Source organism: Hemiscyllium ocellatum, chromosome 9 (assembly GCF_020745735.1).
Source record: "Hemiscyllium ocellatum isolate sHemOce1 chromosome 9, sHemOce1.pat.X.cur, whole genome shotgun sequence".
Lineage (NCBI taxonomy): Eukaryota > Metazoa > Chordata > Chondrichthyes > Orectolobiformes > Hemiscylliidae > Hemiscyllium > Hemiscyllium ocellatum.
In genome coordinates, this window is record NC_083409.1 from 37,788,320 (window position 1) to 37,808,123 (window position 19,804).

General features: G+C 39.9%; 1 protein-coding gene across 8 annotated transcripts in view; it reads right to left on the reverse strand.

Annotated features, from left to right (window-relative positions):
* dnm3a (dynamin 3a) overlaps nucleotides 1–19,804 on the reverse strand; it is a 208,098-nt gene that overhangs the window by 127,255 nt on the left and 61,039 nt on the right. For 6 of the 8 annotated variants that reach the window (XM_060830133.1, XM_060830131.1, XM_060830139.1 and 3 more), the window contains exons 4-7: nucleotides 12,080–12,283; nucleotides 10,712–10,810; nucleotides 5,918–6,078; nucleotides 4,907–5,049 (exon numbers count right to left, since the gene is read on the reverse strand). In XM_060830133.1, coding sequence (XP_060686116.1) covers nucleotides 4,907–5,049; nucleotides 5,918–6,078; nucleotides 10,712–10,810; nucleotides 12,080–12,283 — 607 coding nt within the window. Of the gene's footprint in view, nucleotides 1–4,906; nucleotides 5,050–5,917; nucleotides 6,079–10,711; nucleotides 10,811–12,079; nucleotides 12,284–16,009; nucleotides 16,071–19,804 lie in introns of those variants that run through there. The other 2 variants (XM_060830136.1, XM_060830134.1) reach the window with 2 other exon arrangements.

Consider the following 19,804-nt stretch of genomic DNA (forward strand, 5'->3'; position numbering starts at 1 on the left):
ATCATTGACAAATAGCTGAAGCTATTGGCAAATATGTTTTTCATTTAAAATACAGTTGTGGTATTTTCCCACATGATACCAGCTGTATCTTGTTGTGTTGCCACCTCCACTAGAATGCAGCACTGCTTAAGAGTTGCTTGAGGTACTTAGCTGCCACAAATCTTCCCCTGTTTTGGGCCTGTCCAATGATCCACCACCATAGATAATCTACAGAAGTGACACTGTTCTGCGATAACAAGGAGAGCTTTTTGCATGATAGCAATTAGTCACACTACATTTAGTCAGGCAAAATTACTCAGACAGCACGGAGCTAGTACAGATATGTCGCTTCCCTCTGAAAGTTACAGCAGATCTCCTTGTCTCCAACTAATGACTGTGTGTGACATCTTAGAATGGGTAAAACCAACCAGACATGAGCATTAACCTCATTAAAGCATTACCTTCTAGAACACCAGTTATTCTGAGTTATTAAAAAATTGTTAGAAGGGTGGGTCTAGTATGAACTGTTGGTAACTGACAGCTTGTGAGGTTAGCCCTCTGTAAATTGCATTTATCCAATTACATGATAATGACTAGGATATCATTTAAGTGCATTGTTCCACTTAAATAAAATTAAGCCAACGTCTCAAATTTCAGTAACTCCTTTATTTTTCACGGTCAACAGCACAAGAATAATCCAGTGGGCTTTGGATACATGTTCTAAGAAGCTTTGACATAGCCACTAATGCTCAACAGTCTCATGTGTTACTTTTGCAAAATAACAAGTTCTGAAGTACAATATTTCAAAAAATATAATTCCATTTCATTTTCAAAACTATGCCAAGGTGATAAAATGTCGTCGCCATGACTGTATTTCATGGCTTCATAAAAATCTAAGTTGGCACTGTATGAGTGAACTTTTAACACAAACTGAACAATATCAGTGTAAAGCAGCAAAACTTGCACTGCTTGCAATTCTGACCTTACTGACCTTACCAGTTCCCTAAAACTGCATGTGTAAATCTCTACAAGACACAGAGATTCTAGATATTGCCATTAACCACAGGAACTCAGGGTATGTCCCTCATCTGGACAGAGAAACTTCTTGGTGTTTATGAACACACCTGATGAAAAGACAGATAAAAAATTTTACTCTATAGCTGGAAAGAAAAAGGAAATTTGTTCCACAATTACAGCTGCTTTAGCATGCAATACTGTGAGATGTATGAATGACTGATTTTCCTACAAAAAGTAATAATATAAGACTAATGGAATAAAACAGACATGGATATAAAAGCAGAAAGTATTAATGAATGGTTCTTAGACTGGATGTCGTCCCTCAACATTAAAAGGGAAAGGGAATTATGTTGATCAGAATATTATACTTCAGAAAAAACTTATTTGTAAAATTAAAATTGAGTGTTAAAACTTAGCGGTCAAGACAAAGTTACTTGAAATGGCCTGGACTCAAGTAAACAGTGCATAATTTTCCAGTACGGAGTTTAAACAAGACTTGCAAACATGGAAAAGGGTGAGAAGGATAGGATGTACGAATTGCAAAGCAATGGCATGAATTTTAAAATGAATGTATTGTGAACCAGTAAATCAGCAAAACTAGAGATAATGGATGAACACATTTGGTGCAAGTTAGGATGAGGGAAACAGAGATTTGAATGAGCTTAAACTTATGATTACACAAGCTGGGTGGCAGGTCATGAGATTTTAGGGACAATCAATTCTAGATGTAACAACAGTATGGATAACGTTTTCAGAAGCAGCTCTGTTGAGCCAAGGGCAGGAATGGGCAATAATACAGTTCTGTATCATAGTAGACTTGAATTTTGCATGGCTATGCAGTCAGAAACTTATCTTCTGTTCAATGAGACTGTCTGGTTCATGAATAGTTTGCATTTGGCTTCAGACAGTGGCCACAGAAATGGATGGATACAATGCTGTGGAACAAAATTGTGGAGGAGATCAAAAACTATATTCTATTGCACATAAGTTCCAATTATCCAGTACAGGATGTCAGATAACTATTGGAAGAAATCAGAGTGGAGGGGTTGATGGGTTAGCGGTGAGATAGAGATAGATGTCATCAGGGATATGTTTTCAGATGTTGTTCTTAAGATACACTATGTAAGTAAGAAACAGAATATGATCATGGATGGATTATTGGTACTCCACAAACAACATAGAGAAATTAAGAAGCACTCATGCTCAAACTTGATGTGGGTTATTTAGAGTTAACTGGGTGGCTCAAGAGAGTTTCAGACTGGCTTGAGGTTACAGCGTTATATCATTTGGACTAAATTCGGGATGCCTGAATCAACTTGAGAGTCCCCATACCATTAAGAAAATTCATAATTTTCAAAAGGCGTTTGCTGAATGCATTGTATTCTTTTTATGGATAATACATATCTTTAAAACTGTATTTTATCACTGGCCACCACAAATTAAAACTACAAAAAGTTTCATTTCATGATGATAATTATCATCAGGTTTATAGAAAAAATTAAAGCAATGACATGTCAACTTATAAAATTAAAGACCTAACATTAAGTGTCCAAACATTCTTTAACTTGAATTTTCCATTATAAATGGGGACAAAGGACTTTAGAGCAGAATTCTTACTGATATGCATGCGCAAAGTTATGGCAGACAGAATTCCCTGTATGGAAGTGGAAAACAAAAATGAGGAAGTGATTTTTAAGTTGCAAGTTATAGGGGTCCTTGATCAGACTCCATTTGGAATATTGCATCTGCCGTATTACACCCAGATGAAAGATTTATTGGTTTTACAGTGAGTAAAGTGCAAATCTACGATACTGTTGCAGTTTAAAGGATTAGCGCAATCATAACACACCATTATCAGTTTGCATAAATTTGATTTTTATTAACCTGAATGGAAGGTTGAGGAATGAGGCAACAGAAAGATCCAGTGAGGGTATGTTATTGATGTACGTAAACTTTCAAAATACATCTGATACTGCGCCACACAACAGACATGTGACAACAATTATACCTCACGAAATAAAAGGGACAGGAGCAACGAGGATACAAAACCAGTTGAGTAATAGAAACAGAGTTATGGTCAATAGATATCTTTCTGACTGGAGGAAGGTTTGTAGTCAAAGCCTTTAAGAGTCAATATTAGGACTTCTGCTTTTCCAGATACATATATCTAAGAAAATCATCTAGATATTGGTGTGCAGGGACAATTTTAAAGTTTTTGGGTGATATGATACTAGGAAGCAGAGTAAACTGTGTAGAAGATAGAGTAGGAACTCAAAAGGACAAGAGAGATTAATGGCGTGGGCAAACAGATTACAGGAAAAGTTAAGTACAGAGATGAGTGAGGTGACACATGTTGCCATAAAGATCATGGACTGAGAATATAAACTGGTACATATCTTAAAGTGGTTGCAGAAGCAGAGAGACTGGGGGGCATATCAGCAGATCATTGGAGGTGGCAGGACAGTTGGAGAGAAAAGTTAATAAAATCATGTCCTCGGCTTTATTAATAGGGGCCCAGAATGTAAGAGCACAAAGATCATGCTAACTTCAGAGACTTCAGTTAAGAGGCTGGACTGGCAAGGTTGTGTCTGTTCTCCTTGGAGAATAGAATGGTAAGAAGGGACCTGACAGAAGTCAGATAGAATTAAATTTTCTATTAGGGTGACACAGTGACTCAGTGGCTAGCATTGTTACCTCACAGCAGCAGGGACCTACTTGGGTGATTGTCTGGGCAGAGTTGTATATTCTCCCCTTGTCTGCATGGGTTTCGTCCGGGTTCCTCCCATAGTTCAAATATGTGCAAGTTAGGTGGAACAGCCATGCTAAATTGCTCCGTAGTGTCCAGGGATCATAGAATCCCTACAGGGTGGAAAGAGGCCATTCAGCCCAAAAAGTCCACACCGACCCTCCGAAGAGTAACCCACCCAGACCCATTCCCCTACATTTACCCTTAACTAATGCATGTAATTTACATGTCCCAGAACACTATGGACAATTTAGCGTAGCCAATTCACCTAACCTGCACATCCTTGGATTGTGGGAGGAAACCCATGCAGACACAGGGAGAATGTCTAGATTAGACATGTTAACCATGAAATATATAGGGCAGGGGGACAGGTCTGGGTGAGATGCTCTTCAGTGGGTCAGTTATGGACTTATTGGATCGAATGACCTGTTTCACACTGTAGGGGTTCTTAAAAAAAAGTTTTGAAAATCACGAGGGGTCTGGATAGAATAATCCACAAGAAACTGTTTCCACTTACTAAAGAGTCGAGAATCAAAGGGCACAGATGTAGCAAATATTACAAAAAATGTATTTACACAGGAGTGCTTAGATCTGGAAACATGGTAGAGCCACATTCCATTGATGCATTCAACAAAGCACTGAATGATTATTCAGATAGGAAAAAAAGGCACTTACAAAGAAGGCAGGAGCATAGCACCAGTACATGATACACATTTGGAAAGCCAGTGCAGACACAATAGGAGGAATAATCACCTTCTTTTAAATGATAAAGACACTGACAGTGTAGATAAACAAAACTATTTCTACCAATAGAGCAGGGTTATTTTAAAATTAAAGCTAAGTCACTTAGAACTGAGAACCACAAACAATTATCACACAAAGTTCAAGAAATCCACGTTGTAATCTTGCTTTAAAAGCAGCGCTGCTTTAAGAACTCAATTTGTAGATGGGTCATGGGCCAGGATCTTATCATGTGACCAGAGGCTAGGATCATTCTGCATTGCAGCACCCCAGGCCAAGGATCCATTTAGAAATCACTCTGTACTGTATGTAATAATTTTAGCTGTGGTTAAATCCACAAGGGATCTTCAAGTAAACAGAATCGCTACAGTCCACACAGTTAAACAAATAAGTTTCATAATCAATCAAGCATAATTAACATACAGCAAGAGAGCTTTGGTTGTTATGGCAGGGTCATCAGGTCGGCAGTCCTTATATTCCTCTACTTCTTTTTCTAAAGATAACAGCTGCCTCTGAAGCTTGTTGCGCAATACTGGAAGTGTTTCCCGTATGTGGTTAGTTAGTTGCTAAAGAAAAAGAAACAAAACTAATATTGAACTATACAAGCTACATTCAGGAAAATAAATGGATGTGTAAATCCATTCTGAATAGACAACTTAAATTAAGTTGTTCTGTGTTTTTCTCAGACCATTTTAAGTACTTTTTTATTCAGTCTTGGGATGTAGGCAACACTGCCTGGGCCAGGCATTTACTGCCCATCCTTAGTTACCCTTGAGAAGGTGGTTGCTTTCCTGAGTTGCTGCAGTCCACATGCTATAGGTGGACTCACAATGCCACTGGGGAGGGAATTCCAGATTTTGACCCAGCAACAATGAAGGAACAGCGATACCTTTCCAAGTCAGGGCGGTGACTGGCTTAGAGGAGAACTTGTAGGAGGAGGTATTCTGATGCATCTACTGTCCTTGTTCTTCGTGATCATGAGTTTGGAAGTCTCTGTCTCAGAAGTGTTGGTGAATTTTTGCAGTGCATCTTGTAGGTGGCACACACTGCTTCCACCAAGCATGGATAGTAGAGGGACAGAACGTTTGTGACTGAATCAAGTGCCAATTAAGCAGCCTGCTTTGACCTGGATGGTGTCAAGCATCTTAAATATTGTTGGAGCTCATTCAACTAGGTAAGTGAGGAGTATTTCATCACACTCCTGACCAATTTGCTTTATATTTGATAAGTAGCTGAAAGTGAAAATGCAATGAATCTACTGTAATTTTAGAACAGCATCCTTTTTATGAAATTCAGCTTGGATATGAATGGCAAACTCACCTTATCTCTGAAAGTATTATATTAGCAATGCACAGCAGAATGCCTCCAGACAATTAAACTAACAAATAAATAATCACAGTAAACACTATGCAGTGTTCCATTCTAACAACTCACCTCATTAAGCAGCTTCTGGAGGTATGGTGTTCCCGTACGTTCTGCCATGTGTCTATATGCTGGCTGAGAAAGAAAAAATTTTCTTTCTGCTGCAAGTGCCGTTTTAATGTCCTTTTTTCCTTCAATATCCTTTTGACTTCTGTTGACAACACCAATGTATCCTAACAGCAAAGAAAACAGAAATAGGAGCTTCAAGGTTTTATTTTTCATACTTTGGATATGAGCTTTGTTGGCAAGTCCAACACTGACCCCTAGTTGCCCCTGAGAAGATGGTGGTCTGAATGTCTTTTTAGGACATTTGAGAATGGAGTTAAGAGTCAAATAGATTGGCATGGGGCTGGAATTGCATATAGAGAAGTTTACTTCTTAGTAAACCACTTAGATTTTATAAACCAATTATAGTCATTTATACCAACTTTTTAAATAATTTCTTCAATAAAATAGAATCGCAGGTAGATAGGATAGTGAAGAAGGCGTTTGGTATGCTTTCCTTTATTGGTCAGAGTCTTGAGTACAGGAGTTGGGAGGTCATGTTGCGGCTATACAGGACATTGGTTAGGCCACTGTTGGAATATTGCATGCAATTCTGGTCTCCTTTCTATCGGAAAGATGTTGTGAAACTTGAAAGGGTTCAGAAATGATTTACAAGGATGTTGCCAGGGTTGGAGGCTGAACAGGCTGGGGCTGTTTTTCCTGAAGCGTCAGAGGCTGAGGGGTAACCTTATAGAGGTTTACAAAATTATGAGGGGCATGGATAGGATAAATAGACAAAGTCTTTTCCCTGGTGTCAGGGAGTCCAGAACTAGAGGGCATAGGTTTAGGGTGAGAGGGGAAGGATATAAAAGAGACCTAAGGGGCAACTTTTTCACACAGAGGATGGTACGTGTATGGAATGAGAGGATGTGTGGAGGCTGGTACAATTGCAATATTTAAGAGGCATTTGGATGGGTATATGAATAGGAAGGGTTTGGAGGGATATGTGCCGGCTGCTGGCAGGTGGGACTAGATTGGGTTGGGATATCTGGTCAGCATGGACAGGTTGGACCGAAGGGTCTGTTTCCATGCTGTACATCTCTATGACTCTAATTAGGTGAAGAACTGCAGATGCTGGAGATCTGAGTCAAGAGTGTGCTGCTGGAAAAGCACAGCAGGTCAGGCAGCATCTGAGGAGTAGGAAAATCGATGTTTCGCGCATAAGCCCTTCATCAAGAATGAGGCTTGTGGGCCAAGGAGGCTGAGAGATAAATGGGAGGGGGTGGGGCTGGGGGGTAGGTAGCTGGGAATGTGATAGGTAGATGAAGGTGTGGGGCAAAGGTGATAGGTCAGAGAGGTGGGTGGAGCGAATAGGTAGGAAGGAAGATGGACAGGTAGGACAGTTCAAGAGGGCGGTGCTGAGTTGGAGGCTTGGGACTGGGATAAGGCGGGAGAAGGGGAAAATGAGGAAACTGGTGAAATCCACATTGATCCCATGTGGTTGCACAGTCCCAAGGTGGAAGATGAGGCGTTCTTCCTCCAGGCGTTGGGTGGTTACGATTTGGCGATGGAGGAGGCCAGGACCTATATGTCTTTGGTGGAGTGGGAAGGAGCGTTAGAAAGTTCGGCCAGGGGATGGTGGTGTGGTTGGTGCGGGTGTCCCAGAGATGTTCTCTGAAATGATCGCAAGCTGGCTTCCCATCTCCCTGACACAGAGGAGACCAGGTCGGGTTCAACAGCTACAATAGATGATGTGTGTGGAAGTATAGGTAAGTTTCTGTCAGATGTGAAAGGATCCTTTGGGGTCTTGGATGGAGGGGGGGGGGGGGGGGAGGGGGAGTGTGGGCAAGGTTTTGCACTTCTTGTGCTGGCAAGGGAAGGTGTTAGGAGTGGGGTGTGGGTTGGTGGGAGGGCATGGATCTGAAAAGGGAGTCGCGGAAGGAATGATCTCTCCAAAATGCAGATAGGGGTGGGGAGGGAAATATATCCCAAGTGGTGGGGTCTGTTTGTAGGTGGCAGAAGTGGCAAAGGATAATGTGATGTATCCGGAAGTACGTAGGGTTGAAGGTGAGGACTGAGGGGGTTTCTGTTCTCTTTGAGATCGGAGGAGTGGGGCTCAAGGGTGGAGGTGCGGAAAGTGAAGGAGATGTGCTGGAGGGCATCAACCACCATGTTGGGGGGAATTGCGGAAGGAGGCGGCCATCTGGGATGTTCAATGGTGGACTTAGTCATCCCAGGAGCAAATGCGGTGGAGGCGGAGGAATTGGGACTAAGGGGTGGCAGTTTTACAGGAGACAGGTTGGGAAGAGGTGTAGTCCAGGTAGCTGTGAGAGTTGGTGGGTTTGGAGAAGATGTCCATGGTTAGTCGGTCACCGGAGATGGAGATGGAGATGGAGAGGTCCAGGGAAGAGAGGGAGTTGTCTGAAGTGGTCCAGATGAATTTGAGGTCGGGATAGAAGGCGTTGGTGAATTTCAAAAACTATCCAACCTTGTTGTGGGAGCACAAGGTGATGCCAGTACAGTCATCGATGTAGTGGAGGAAAAGGTGGGAATGGTACTGGTGTAGCTGTGGAAGATTGGTTGTTCCATGTACCTGACAAAGAGACAGGCATAGCTAGGGCCCATGCAGGAGCCCATGGCTACCCCTTTGATTTGGAGGAAGTGGGAGGATTGGAAGGAGACGTTGTTGAGGGTAAGTTGAATGAGAGTGTCAGTTGAAAGGTACTGGTTGGGTCGGCATGAGAGGAAGAAACAGAGGGGTCGGAGGCCTTTGTCGTGGTGGATAAATGTGTAACCCTGGACAAAACTCATCTTCCACCCCACTAACCTCGAGGTACATCGCATCATTCTTTGCCTCTTCCGCCACCTACAAATAGACCCTACCACTAGGGATATATTTCCTTCCCCATCCCTATCTGCATTTCGGAGAGACCATTCGCTCCGTGACTCCCTTTTCAGATCCACGCACCACCCGCCGAACCCCCCCCCATCCCCACCACACCCCACCCCAACCCACACCCAACTCCTGGCATCTTCCCCTGCCAACGCAGTAAATGCAAAATTTGCACTCACAGCTCCCGCCCTCACCTTCATCCAAGGCCCAAAATGATCCTTCCACATCCGACAGAAATTTACTTGTACTTCCCCACACATCATGTACTGTATCTGTTGCACCCAATATGGTTTCCTCTACATCGGGGAGACAGGACGCCAACTTGCGGATCGTTTCAGAGAACATCTCTGGGACACCCGCACCAACCACCCCACTGCCCAGTGGCTGAACACTTTAATTCTCCCTCCCACTCTACCAAGGACATGCAGGTCCTGGGCCTCCTCCATCGCCAAACCCCAATCACCTGACGCCTGGAGGAAGAATGCCTTATCTTCCACCTTGGGATTCTGCAACCACACAGAATCAATGTAAATTTCAACATTTTCCTCATTCCCCACCACCCCCCCCACCCTATCCCAGTCCCAAGCCTCCAATTCAGCACCGACTGCTTGACCTGTCCATATTCCTTCCCACCTATCCGCTCCACTCTCTTCTCCGACCTATCACCTTTCCCCTCACCTTCATCTACCTATCACATTCCCAGTTATCGTCCCCCCAGCCACCTCCCAGTTAGCTCGCAGCCCCCGGCCCACAAGTCTCACTCCTGGTGAAGGGCTTATACCCAAAACATCAATTTTCCTGCTCCTTGGATGCTACCTGACCTGCTGTGCTTTTCCAGTGCCACACTCTTGGAACAAATTAACAAGTGCCATGATGAGTTTTGAATTCATATATCCATATCACTTTATTTTTAGCAAGCAAAAAACAAAACATATTTCAGAAGAGCAGCTTACTAAGGTGAACATTGAGATACGTGTAATCTCAATTCCCAAGAATGTCCCTTTTGACTAATTTGGTAAGTCGATTATCAATTTTGCCACATCCCACTGAACAATTTCTACAGATTCTGCATCATTTTGCAGGGTAATCTTTGCGATTGCACTTGTTTCCAGAGCTCGTGTTCTTAGAACAGGGTTACAGCGATACCACTTCCTTGAAGGGGTTATCGAAACATAGATGATTGCCTTTTGTTACTTTGTAGCTTCACATCTACTGGTCAGTCAAGGCTGCTCTGCTAAATCATTACCTGAGAGATAGGAGCATGATTCCACGCCACACCAGTCTGCAATGCAGGATGGCTATTGTACATACATGATCAGGTTAAAAAAAAACATTTTTACTAAATGCCAGGCCGTTCTGGTTTTACATTTACAAATATTGGCAGGGACTGCAAAGCTCAACTTCAATTTTAAAAAGATACTTTTGAAAGCAAAGCATTCTGTGACAATTAGGGGGCTTGTTGCTGGCATAGTGGTAATCCAGACGGCCAAGCTAATGGTCTGGGAATTTAAATTCAAATTCCACCATGGCAACTAGTGGAATTTAAATTCCATTAATTCATCTGCAATATTGCATTGGTAATTGTAACCATTAGACTATCAGTAATTGTCCTATAAATACATCCAATTCACCCATATGTTTTCCAAAAGAGGACCTAACATCCTGACCTGGTCATCTGCTTTACATGTGACTTCATACACTAGAAATATGGTTGACTCTTAACAGTGCTCTGAAACGTCCTACCAAACCATTCATTTCAAGGGCAATTATGCATCATCAGCAAACATTGCACTTTACAGCAATAACCACATCCCACAAAAGAATAAAGAAGAAAAGTAATGAGTGATTTATTGTTACAGGCTTACAATGTTCTGAAAATTGATTTTCTAAAAGATTTTAATTTACAATGGACCAAATTTGTGTGATACCTCTGCGAAGAGGCAGTATCTTGTTCTCCAATATATCTCTGGCATCTGTACCATCATCCATTAGATCCAGCTTGGTTATCACACCAATTGTTCGCAAACCTAAACAAATGAGGAGATTTGATTTTTAAAGCAGGAATTTCACTAAGTATACTTTTCAGCCAGCAGATTACAGTTTTACTTTGTTTAAGACGGGTGACAGTGATATGTTACATCAACTAGTTACTTTAAATAATTCCCAGTGCACAGCTATGACCCATTATAAAACTGCAAAGGAGATGGATTTTTTACAAATAAAAATAAAGCTTTTTTAAAAAGCATGAGATAATATTAAACAAATATTTACTAATGCTTATTAAACTTGGAAAATGACCTAACACATGTACTCATAAAGGCAAAATACTTCAGCGTTTGGAAATCTAAAAGAAAAACCAGAAACTGTTGGAGAACCTCAGCAGGTCTGGCAGCATCTACGAAGAGAGAAAAACAAGGTTAACATTTTGAGTTTGGTTCAGCTCTTCCACAGAACGCTGAAGTTTTTTCAGTTCTGAAAAATATGTACTCTCATACTTTTGGCACACAAAGGTCCAGATCATCAAAGAGGTCATGATGACACAAGTGCACAATATGACAGAACACTGGACCATATTTTTGCTCTTGGCAACTATTTTAGTCCCAATTAGGACAGGTATTTCCCCTTTCCTAAAACAGGGAAAACTGGACCAAACGTTGCAACAACCCATTTCCCACATAACTGTTGCTGTTTGTTTTGAGATATTTGCCAGATGTCATGCAGCAAGCTGACTCTATGAACTATATGGACACAAGAATGAGAGAAAGATTTGAATTGCAAGCAGGAATCGTTTTCCTTCCAGATCCAAGAAAACTGTAGGTAATTAGCTTAGGTTATACAGTGAAGCACACACAATCTTGTCTTTTGCATTTCCAATATACCTGGCTTTACTATATGAAGATCTGGACTTTACTATATTGGATTAGAAGCATGGGGATTTCAGAGTTCATTTCAACAGCACTAAACTCATTTGATGTTCATTGTTATCAAAGGGATTCAATGAAAAGGTCATCCCCCCTCCCCAATTTAATGAATCTACAAATATTGGTAAACAAAACATACAAGTTGATTGGTTGCCTCAGAAAATGTAAAAGATATATAATTGTGACAAAAGATATGCTAACACTGATATTCGTAATCCTGCAGCAGTACTCATGTGTTCAGTATTTAGAAATACAGATTCCTTTGGTCAACACCTCAATATACAAGTTATGTACTTCTTTGGAAAGAAACCAAATACCCTTTCCAAAAGCCAAAGTTTCCCCGCAGCTGCGGGCATCTATATAAAGGAGCCTTACCTTGAGGATCAACATCTTTTGCCAACTTAAGTGCATCTGAATTAGCCAAGTCAGTATTAGCTGGGGTCACTGCCAAAATTAGGCAATTTTCTCGAATGATGAATTGCATTATTGTGTCCCTGATTTGGTATTCAATGTCTGGTGGTTGATCTCCTACGGGCACTTTAGTGATACCAGGCAAATCAATCAGGGTCAGGTTTAACACTGTAAAGTAAAAAGAAAACAGCAAGTAAATAACTATTACTGTTTTCATCTATGCAAAGTATGTACAAACATTCCTTTATTCCAATTCCGTGTAATCTTTGAAATTGAATATTTAAAAACACAAAAAATAAAATTGGGGCTAACATGGTAGTAATGGCCTCAAAATGGAGTTGGCAGACTTAAGCTGGCAAATGAAGTTAATCCTTCAGATATGAATTAGTGCTCTAACTTTGAAAAGGTTTAACCTAAGTGTTTCTTGTTTCAGTGAGCAAGCTCCTTAAGCAAGTCAAGTCCAATGATGCAGCTATGAATCAGCTTGCAAACTTAAGGGACATACTGGTAGAACATACTTTGCACAAACTCTACATTCTAGCACCAAATTGGGTAAGTAGCCACTAAGTAACTAAAAAGTACTTCTTTACAACATATTTTGTTCCCAGCCTTCAAAAGCTATTTTTCAATGTAAGTGACCAATGTAGTCTTCAGCGATTATCCAAATAAGGCATTTTCCACCAGGTGCTGAAATCCTATCAGACATTTTCTTCCCTTTAGACTAGAGTTGTTAACATTTATAGTAACTCATACCACCTTGTAAGGTTGTTTTTTAAAAAAACATAATCTGAGGGTATATATTAGGAACATATACTTATCTACTGAGATATTAGGACAGCTATTAATGCACTTTATCATTGAATCCTTATAATGTGGATTCAATGTTGATTAAAACAATGGAACTGTCATTATACATCAGCTCAAGCTGACATGATACAAGTTCAACAATGTAAAATACATTATTTCTAGGTACAGTAAAAAGTTAACATCCTGCTCATTTTGATCTCTTACTGGGCTTGCATCAACTTATCATGGACCCAAACCCAGCTCAGACTTATGGGACAACTAGTCCTGTATCTAGTCAATGCAAGAATTTTGTGAAATGTGACTTTAGAACGGACAAGTCCCATTTCACTAATGTGACATCAACTAACATTCTGCCCCAAAGGATGGCACATGGAAAAGTATCACACTTGTGCCATAGTGGAGACAGTTCTAAGTCTGAGATTTACTCACAGAAAAAGTACTGAAGTCTGCATACTTCTCTGTATTGTACCTAACTTGAGAATGCCTGATCCTGACTCAGGGTACTGAAGTAACAACATTTTCCAAGCAATAACATCCCCTACCTCAAATAATACATGATGTGGATTATATCAAAGTGTCATACAACTGATGCGAGGAATTGAACAACCTTAGATTGTTGTTAAGTCTTTAATCACTTAGAATGGATTGTAAGTTTCAATTCATTCATATGTAAATTCCAGAACTACTTTCAAGTCACATTCCTGAGGTAACTTAAGGTTTTATAATAAAAAGGTGACATCTCAGTTCAGACAATGCATTTAAAGGTGTTGAGGTTCGAGTCTGTCAGTATTCCAACTTTGAGTCAGACTGGTTCTATGTCCTATGATCCTGCCTCAGTAGCTATCTGACGAAGGAGCAGCGCTCTGAAAGCCTGTACTTTCAAATAAACCTGTTGGTCTATAACCTGGCGTTGTGAGATTTTTAACTTTGTCAAATAATACAGGTTTCACAAATCAGTTCTAGATGACAAGGTCACAATTTTAAAACTGCCTTAATTTTAGCAACCTTAGAGGGCATCAGATGAATGGTGGAAAAGTTACACTGTTGCACAGCACATACTATTCATTTTGTCACACCTCACTTTAATGACTAATTACCATTTGTCAGTGTTTGCAAATGCAAGGCTCACATCTTAACTAAACTCAATACAGTAGGATAGCAGGAATAACTTTTAATTTACATTTGGTTTTTAAACCGCATATACATTCTATAACACATATACTTTTGCATTGTAAAACAGACATGAAAATGAGGCAAAACATGGTACATAAAAGCTTATGCATAAAGTCTAAGATAATTGTTAGTTGAACTGCAATGCTGAAGTTACAAGTAACAACAAATTAAAATCTACCATTAATTTACTACTTGAAAAATCCAGATATTTTATTTCTCTCATATTTATCATTATTATAAATACTATAATGCTCAGCGTGTAAATTTTGTCAAATAAATTAAAAGCAATTAATGTCATAAATTGAGAAATAAGTCACATTTTATCTTGCTCATGATTTAGTGATCTGTGCTGCTTGCATCTTTGCAGAAAGCGACATTCAAGAAGTAAAGTTGATCAACAGCAAATTAGGGCCCTTGAAATTAGAGATATTTTTACATCACACCTCTCAGACTTCTATGATGCATACAAAATCTTTTGGAATTCTGATTTTGGGTTATGTAAGAATACAAATTTGAAACAAACTTTACATGTTTGTATCACTATTATGACAAACATCATGTGGCCTAACTGGTCTATGCTGGTGTACTTCGCATAAGCCTCCTTTGATCTAATTACTTCTTACTAATCTGATCCATATATATGTGTCCTCTTCCTTACATATGCATTGAACACTTTAAACATCTTAAATATGCACATTTCTGCCTCCACATTAGCTTCTGGTCTTTCTCAGTCCCTAAAGATGCAATCCATCTGAATGTGGGGTTTTGTCTTCCTTAAATTTGACTGACATTTCATATCCTGCTCTGTTCTGTATATCTACTGAAAAAAATCATCTTGACTTCATATGCAAATGAACTTTTCTATTCATTAATTCTTCAATAAACACTAAGGCAATGGGTGAGATTTCCCCTTTACATTGGGAATCACAGGTTGGGTCTTGACTATTCATTCCTGCTTTTTGAATAAACATATGTGAATATCACTTCAGAAATCGAGCATTGGTTGGAATTAGGCGCCTGTCTCCCAAAACAGGCATAGGATGCAAATAGAGATGACAAGGCAGTCAAGTTATAAGGCCTGCTTCTATTCACTGTGACATTAACCTAGTTCTGAAAATGGTTGCTATTCATCCTTACCTGCACACCGTCACCATTTATCTTACTCTCTCAATGCCCCTTCATATCTTCATTTCTCTCTCTATAATCCCTCATGTAATATCATTTATGGACATAACTCATGAGTCTCATAATAGCACTGAGAAATCTTTGAAATACACACAAAATGCCACTTAAGAAATGTGCCCCTCTTTGGTGCTCATAAAACTGTCAAATATAAAGCTGTTCAAATACTTTTTTAAAAAGGTACTCCAACTTAAGTGCTCTCAAATCTTTCAAGATAAACAAATAACCATTCAAAAACACTCCAAAGAAACACAAACTATATTAAATGCTCCTAAAACTATAAATCAAACAACGTTCACACTCCCTTTAAGTGTGCTGCACTGATAACCTCAGCCGATAAAAATCTATTGGTGAGTCTGAAATATAGCCAAGCATTCAGAATAAAGTTTCACTGCACAGCTGTGTCAACAAAACCTGCATAAGTGAAAACATTCAGTTTTTGAAGGTGACAGAAGAGATGGCTTCCAATGGTTTAGATGTCTGAACTTTAAATCAATGTAAAAGTCAAAGTACAAGATCCAGGTGGCACATTAATATCTGACTTCCTGTTGAATGCACAAGAATCCATTGTCCACTTAGAAAATACCCTAATTCACTGAATGCCAGTCAATGTAACTGTCACTTAAATTTGAAGACAGAATTCTTTTACTATCACTGAAAGAAAGACACAATGACTTAATTACACAGCATCTAGTTATGATATTTGAAGTTAGCAACACCTTTTAAAAGTACCTGTTAGAAGATTCCTGATTCCACAACAAGCTGCTCTCACAATTAACTGATTGTCCTTGAAAAGGTTCACACAGGTTTCAAGAACCCATCCAACTCACTGAAAATCTCAAAATTCAGAAAATTCAAAATTGAGGTAGACATTTAAATGCCACCTTAAGTAGGCTTTGAGAGCAATCTGTTCCACTACCTGGATGAAATAGCAACTGTCACGAATCAGCTGGGAGGTTTCCATTTATAGTCTCCCTGCCACCATTTTTGGTTGCTGAATGCATGTTTTCCCAGGGTGAGAATGGAAAAATCCAGCCCTCAAGGATACATATGAACATATGAAGCAGACGCATCATGAGGAAAATATGACACTTTAGTCTGCTCTGCTACTCAATAGTGCTTACGACATTCCTTCATAACTTAATAACCTTTCAACCCTTGCTCATCAAGAATCTATCTAAACTGAGTCTTAAAATGAATCTGATTCCATAATCTTTGGAAGAGAGTTTTAAAGGCTCATGGCCCTCAAAGAAAACAACTTATCCTGATCTCTTCCCCAGATAAGAAAACATTCTTTCTTTCCACACGAACCTTGTCAAGACTCTCAGGACTTTTGCATGTTACAAACAAGTCATTTCTTACTCTTAAACTCCAAGGAATTACAAGCCTAGCCTGTCCAACCTTTTCTCATGTGACAACCTGCTCATTCCAGATATTAAATCTTATAAATCCCTCTGAACTGCTTCCAATGCATTTGCATCAATTCTTAAATATAGTACACTAGATGTGGTAACTTCCATAACCTCTCTACTTTATATTCAGTTCCCTTTCCAACAAACAACAACATTCTGAGCTTGATATTGAAACAAGGTGTATCAAAGTCATTCTCCAGAAAAATGATGAACCTGAACAGATAATTTCTCGCTGTATATAAGGCAAACTCACAAACAGACTTAAGGCTATCACCTTTGGTCCTGAGAAGTGGCCAGTCTACCTCAGATTATCCTGCAAGGGCCCAAGGTATCTAAAACATTTGAACAACAGTGAATTTAGCAGCTTCACACCGCAACTATGCAATAGCAACATAAAGAAGTTCACCACAAAAGGTTTCACCATCAGGCGAAAAAGTCATTGTATTTAACACACGAGTAATGTGGTATATGAATCTCAGTGCCAATGTGAAACGGACTAAATACTGGCAGATCATATCAAACAGGATCTCCCTTTGGCAATTTGTAAATTACTGACTGTATTCAACCAGACCATTGCTGTAAAGCTCAAAACATTGTGTCCAACATTGGGTAGAATTACATAATTTTATAGGGAGAGGCTGAACAGGCTGGGGCTGTTTTCCCTGGAACATCAGAGGCTGAGGGGTGACCTTATAGAGTGGCATGGATAGGGTAAATTGGCAAAGTCTTTTCCCTGGGGTCAGAGAGTCCAGAACTAGAGGGCATAGGTTTAGGGTGAGAGGGGAAAGATATAAAAGAGACCTCAGGGGCAACTTTTTCACACAGAGGGTGGTACGAGTGTGGAATGAGCTGCCAGAGGAAATGGAGGAGGCTGGTACAATTGCAACATTTAAGAGGCATTTGGATGGGTATATGAATAGGAAGGGTTTGGAGGGATGTGGGTCGGGTGCTGGAAGGTGGAACTAGATTGGGTTGGGATGTCTGGTTGGCATGGACGGATTGGACCAAAGGGTCTGTTTCCTTGCTGTACACTCTATGACTCTAATTAGATAATATTTGCTAAACAATCCGGAGTGTGCTAAGGATTACACTGATAATGAACTGAAGATTGTCAGTTGGGCTCAGTGTTGCACAATTGTGTCAAATCGAACCTACATATATTCAGATTCATTTCTTCATGAAATATCCCGATTAGAGTCAACCTGCTGATTTTAACAAAATTTTTGGTCGCTGTCAGTTTTCAGATAAGTTGAGCATTCTCCAAGGCAGTGCCTCTAGCAATCTGAATCCAAACGAACAATCAGCACTCTATTTTCATACAGTATAAAATGCCCTTTTCCCTTGATTTTGGAAATAGAATTTCTTGGGAATTGTTCTGGTTAAACTTGTCTTTTCTCAGCAATACTCAAGTACTATCCATTAGCTTTCCTAATTACTTGCTGTCCTTGCACACTAATCTTCTAATGCAAGAGGGTGCCCAGAACTTGTTGCATGTTAAGAGTGGTAGATGAAGTTTAGTTTGGGTAAATGTGAAGGATTGCATTTTGATAAAACAAACAAGGGCAGTACATATACTATTATGGTTGGGTACTGGGTAGCGTTGTAGAACAGAAAGACCTAAGGGTTCAGGTATGTAATTCTTGCAAAGTTGCATCACAAGTAGACACGGTGGTTAAGGTGGCATTTAGCACGCTTGTCTTCTTTTCTCAGGCTTTTTAGTATCAGAGTTGGGATACCACGTTGAGGTTGTACAGGACATTGGTGAGGGGTCGTCTGGAAGACTGTGTTATAGGAAGGACATTATTGAACTGGAGTGAGTTCAGAAAAGATTTACCAGGATGTTGCTGGGAAAGGAGGGTTTGATTTATAAAAAATGTACCGAATAGGTTGGGACCTTTTTCAATGGAGTATAGGAGTTTGAGGGTGACCTTATAGAAGTTTATAAAATCATGAGGGGCTTAGATAAGGTATTTTCCCTTAGGTGGTAAGTTCAAACCTAGGAGGCATATTTTTAATGTGAGAGGAGAAAAGGAATGAGGGGAAACTTTTTTACACCAAGAGTGGTTCATGTGTAGAATGAATTTCCAGAGGAAGGAGTGGTTGCAGGTAGAGTTAAAATATTTTAAATACATTTGGATAAGTACATGAATAAGAAAGATTTGGAGGGATATGGGCCAAGCGCAGGCAGATGGGACTAGTTTAGTTAGAGAGCATGGTTGGCAAGCACTAGTTGGACCCAAGGGTATGTTTTCATGCTGTATGACTCCATATGCAATCTCTCACCATTTAGATATTTAAAAAAAAATTCCTGCCAAAATGAACAATTTCATATTTTCCCACATTATACTTCATTTTCCATATTTTTGCCTTTAACCTTATCCCTTAACATATTCATAACCATTGTGGCCTCTTTTTCTCTTTATGGTTTCCTTTCCTCTTCATCTTTGTGACTATTCAACATTCCTCCCATTTCAGAATAATATTCTGTTAATTCCATGTGTCTCTTAGAAGGCCTGTACTTTCCTTAGGTTTCCATGCATTATTTATGTGCCTATCACATATGTCCAAGTACTTCAGCCAAAATAATGTGAAGAGAGAAAGAATTAACATTTCAAACTGATGACCATTAGCTGGGACTGGCAAGAGAGGAGTAGAAATTGGAATCAATGTTGATTAAATTTTCTTTTCAGTGTAAGAACAAGAAATAATACTGATATAGACAATGCACTGGAAGAGAAGATGCATGAGGAGACTTGAATCCAACTGGAACAAGAATGTTCCACAATGGCCAAAACCAACGCAGAGATAGCTAAGGCCAATGTGGGTTTCCAAAGCAATGCCTTTTATATGGAAGAAGAGAATGGAGTTGAAGAAATAAATTGTCCACCAGGCAGAGAGGCTAGTGGTGTGGGACTGGTTGAGCCTTCATTTCAAGACAGGCATGGAGAGCCCCAAGACCATCCTGGTGGGAGATGGAGATGTAGATAGATTTGATGTCCACTTAAATTGAAACAGTTAGGGCCAAAGAACTGAAAACTATTCAAGAGATGGAAGGCATTAGATGAGCCAGAGTCAGAGTCACACAGCACAGAAACAGGCCTTTGGGTCCAACTCA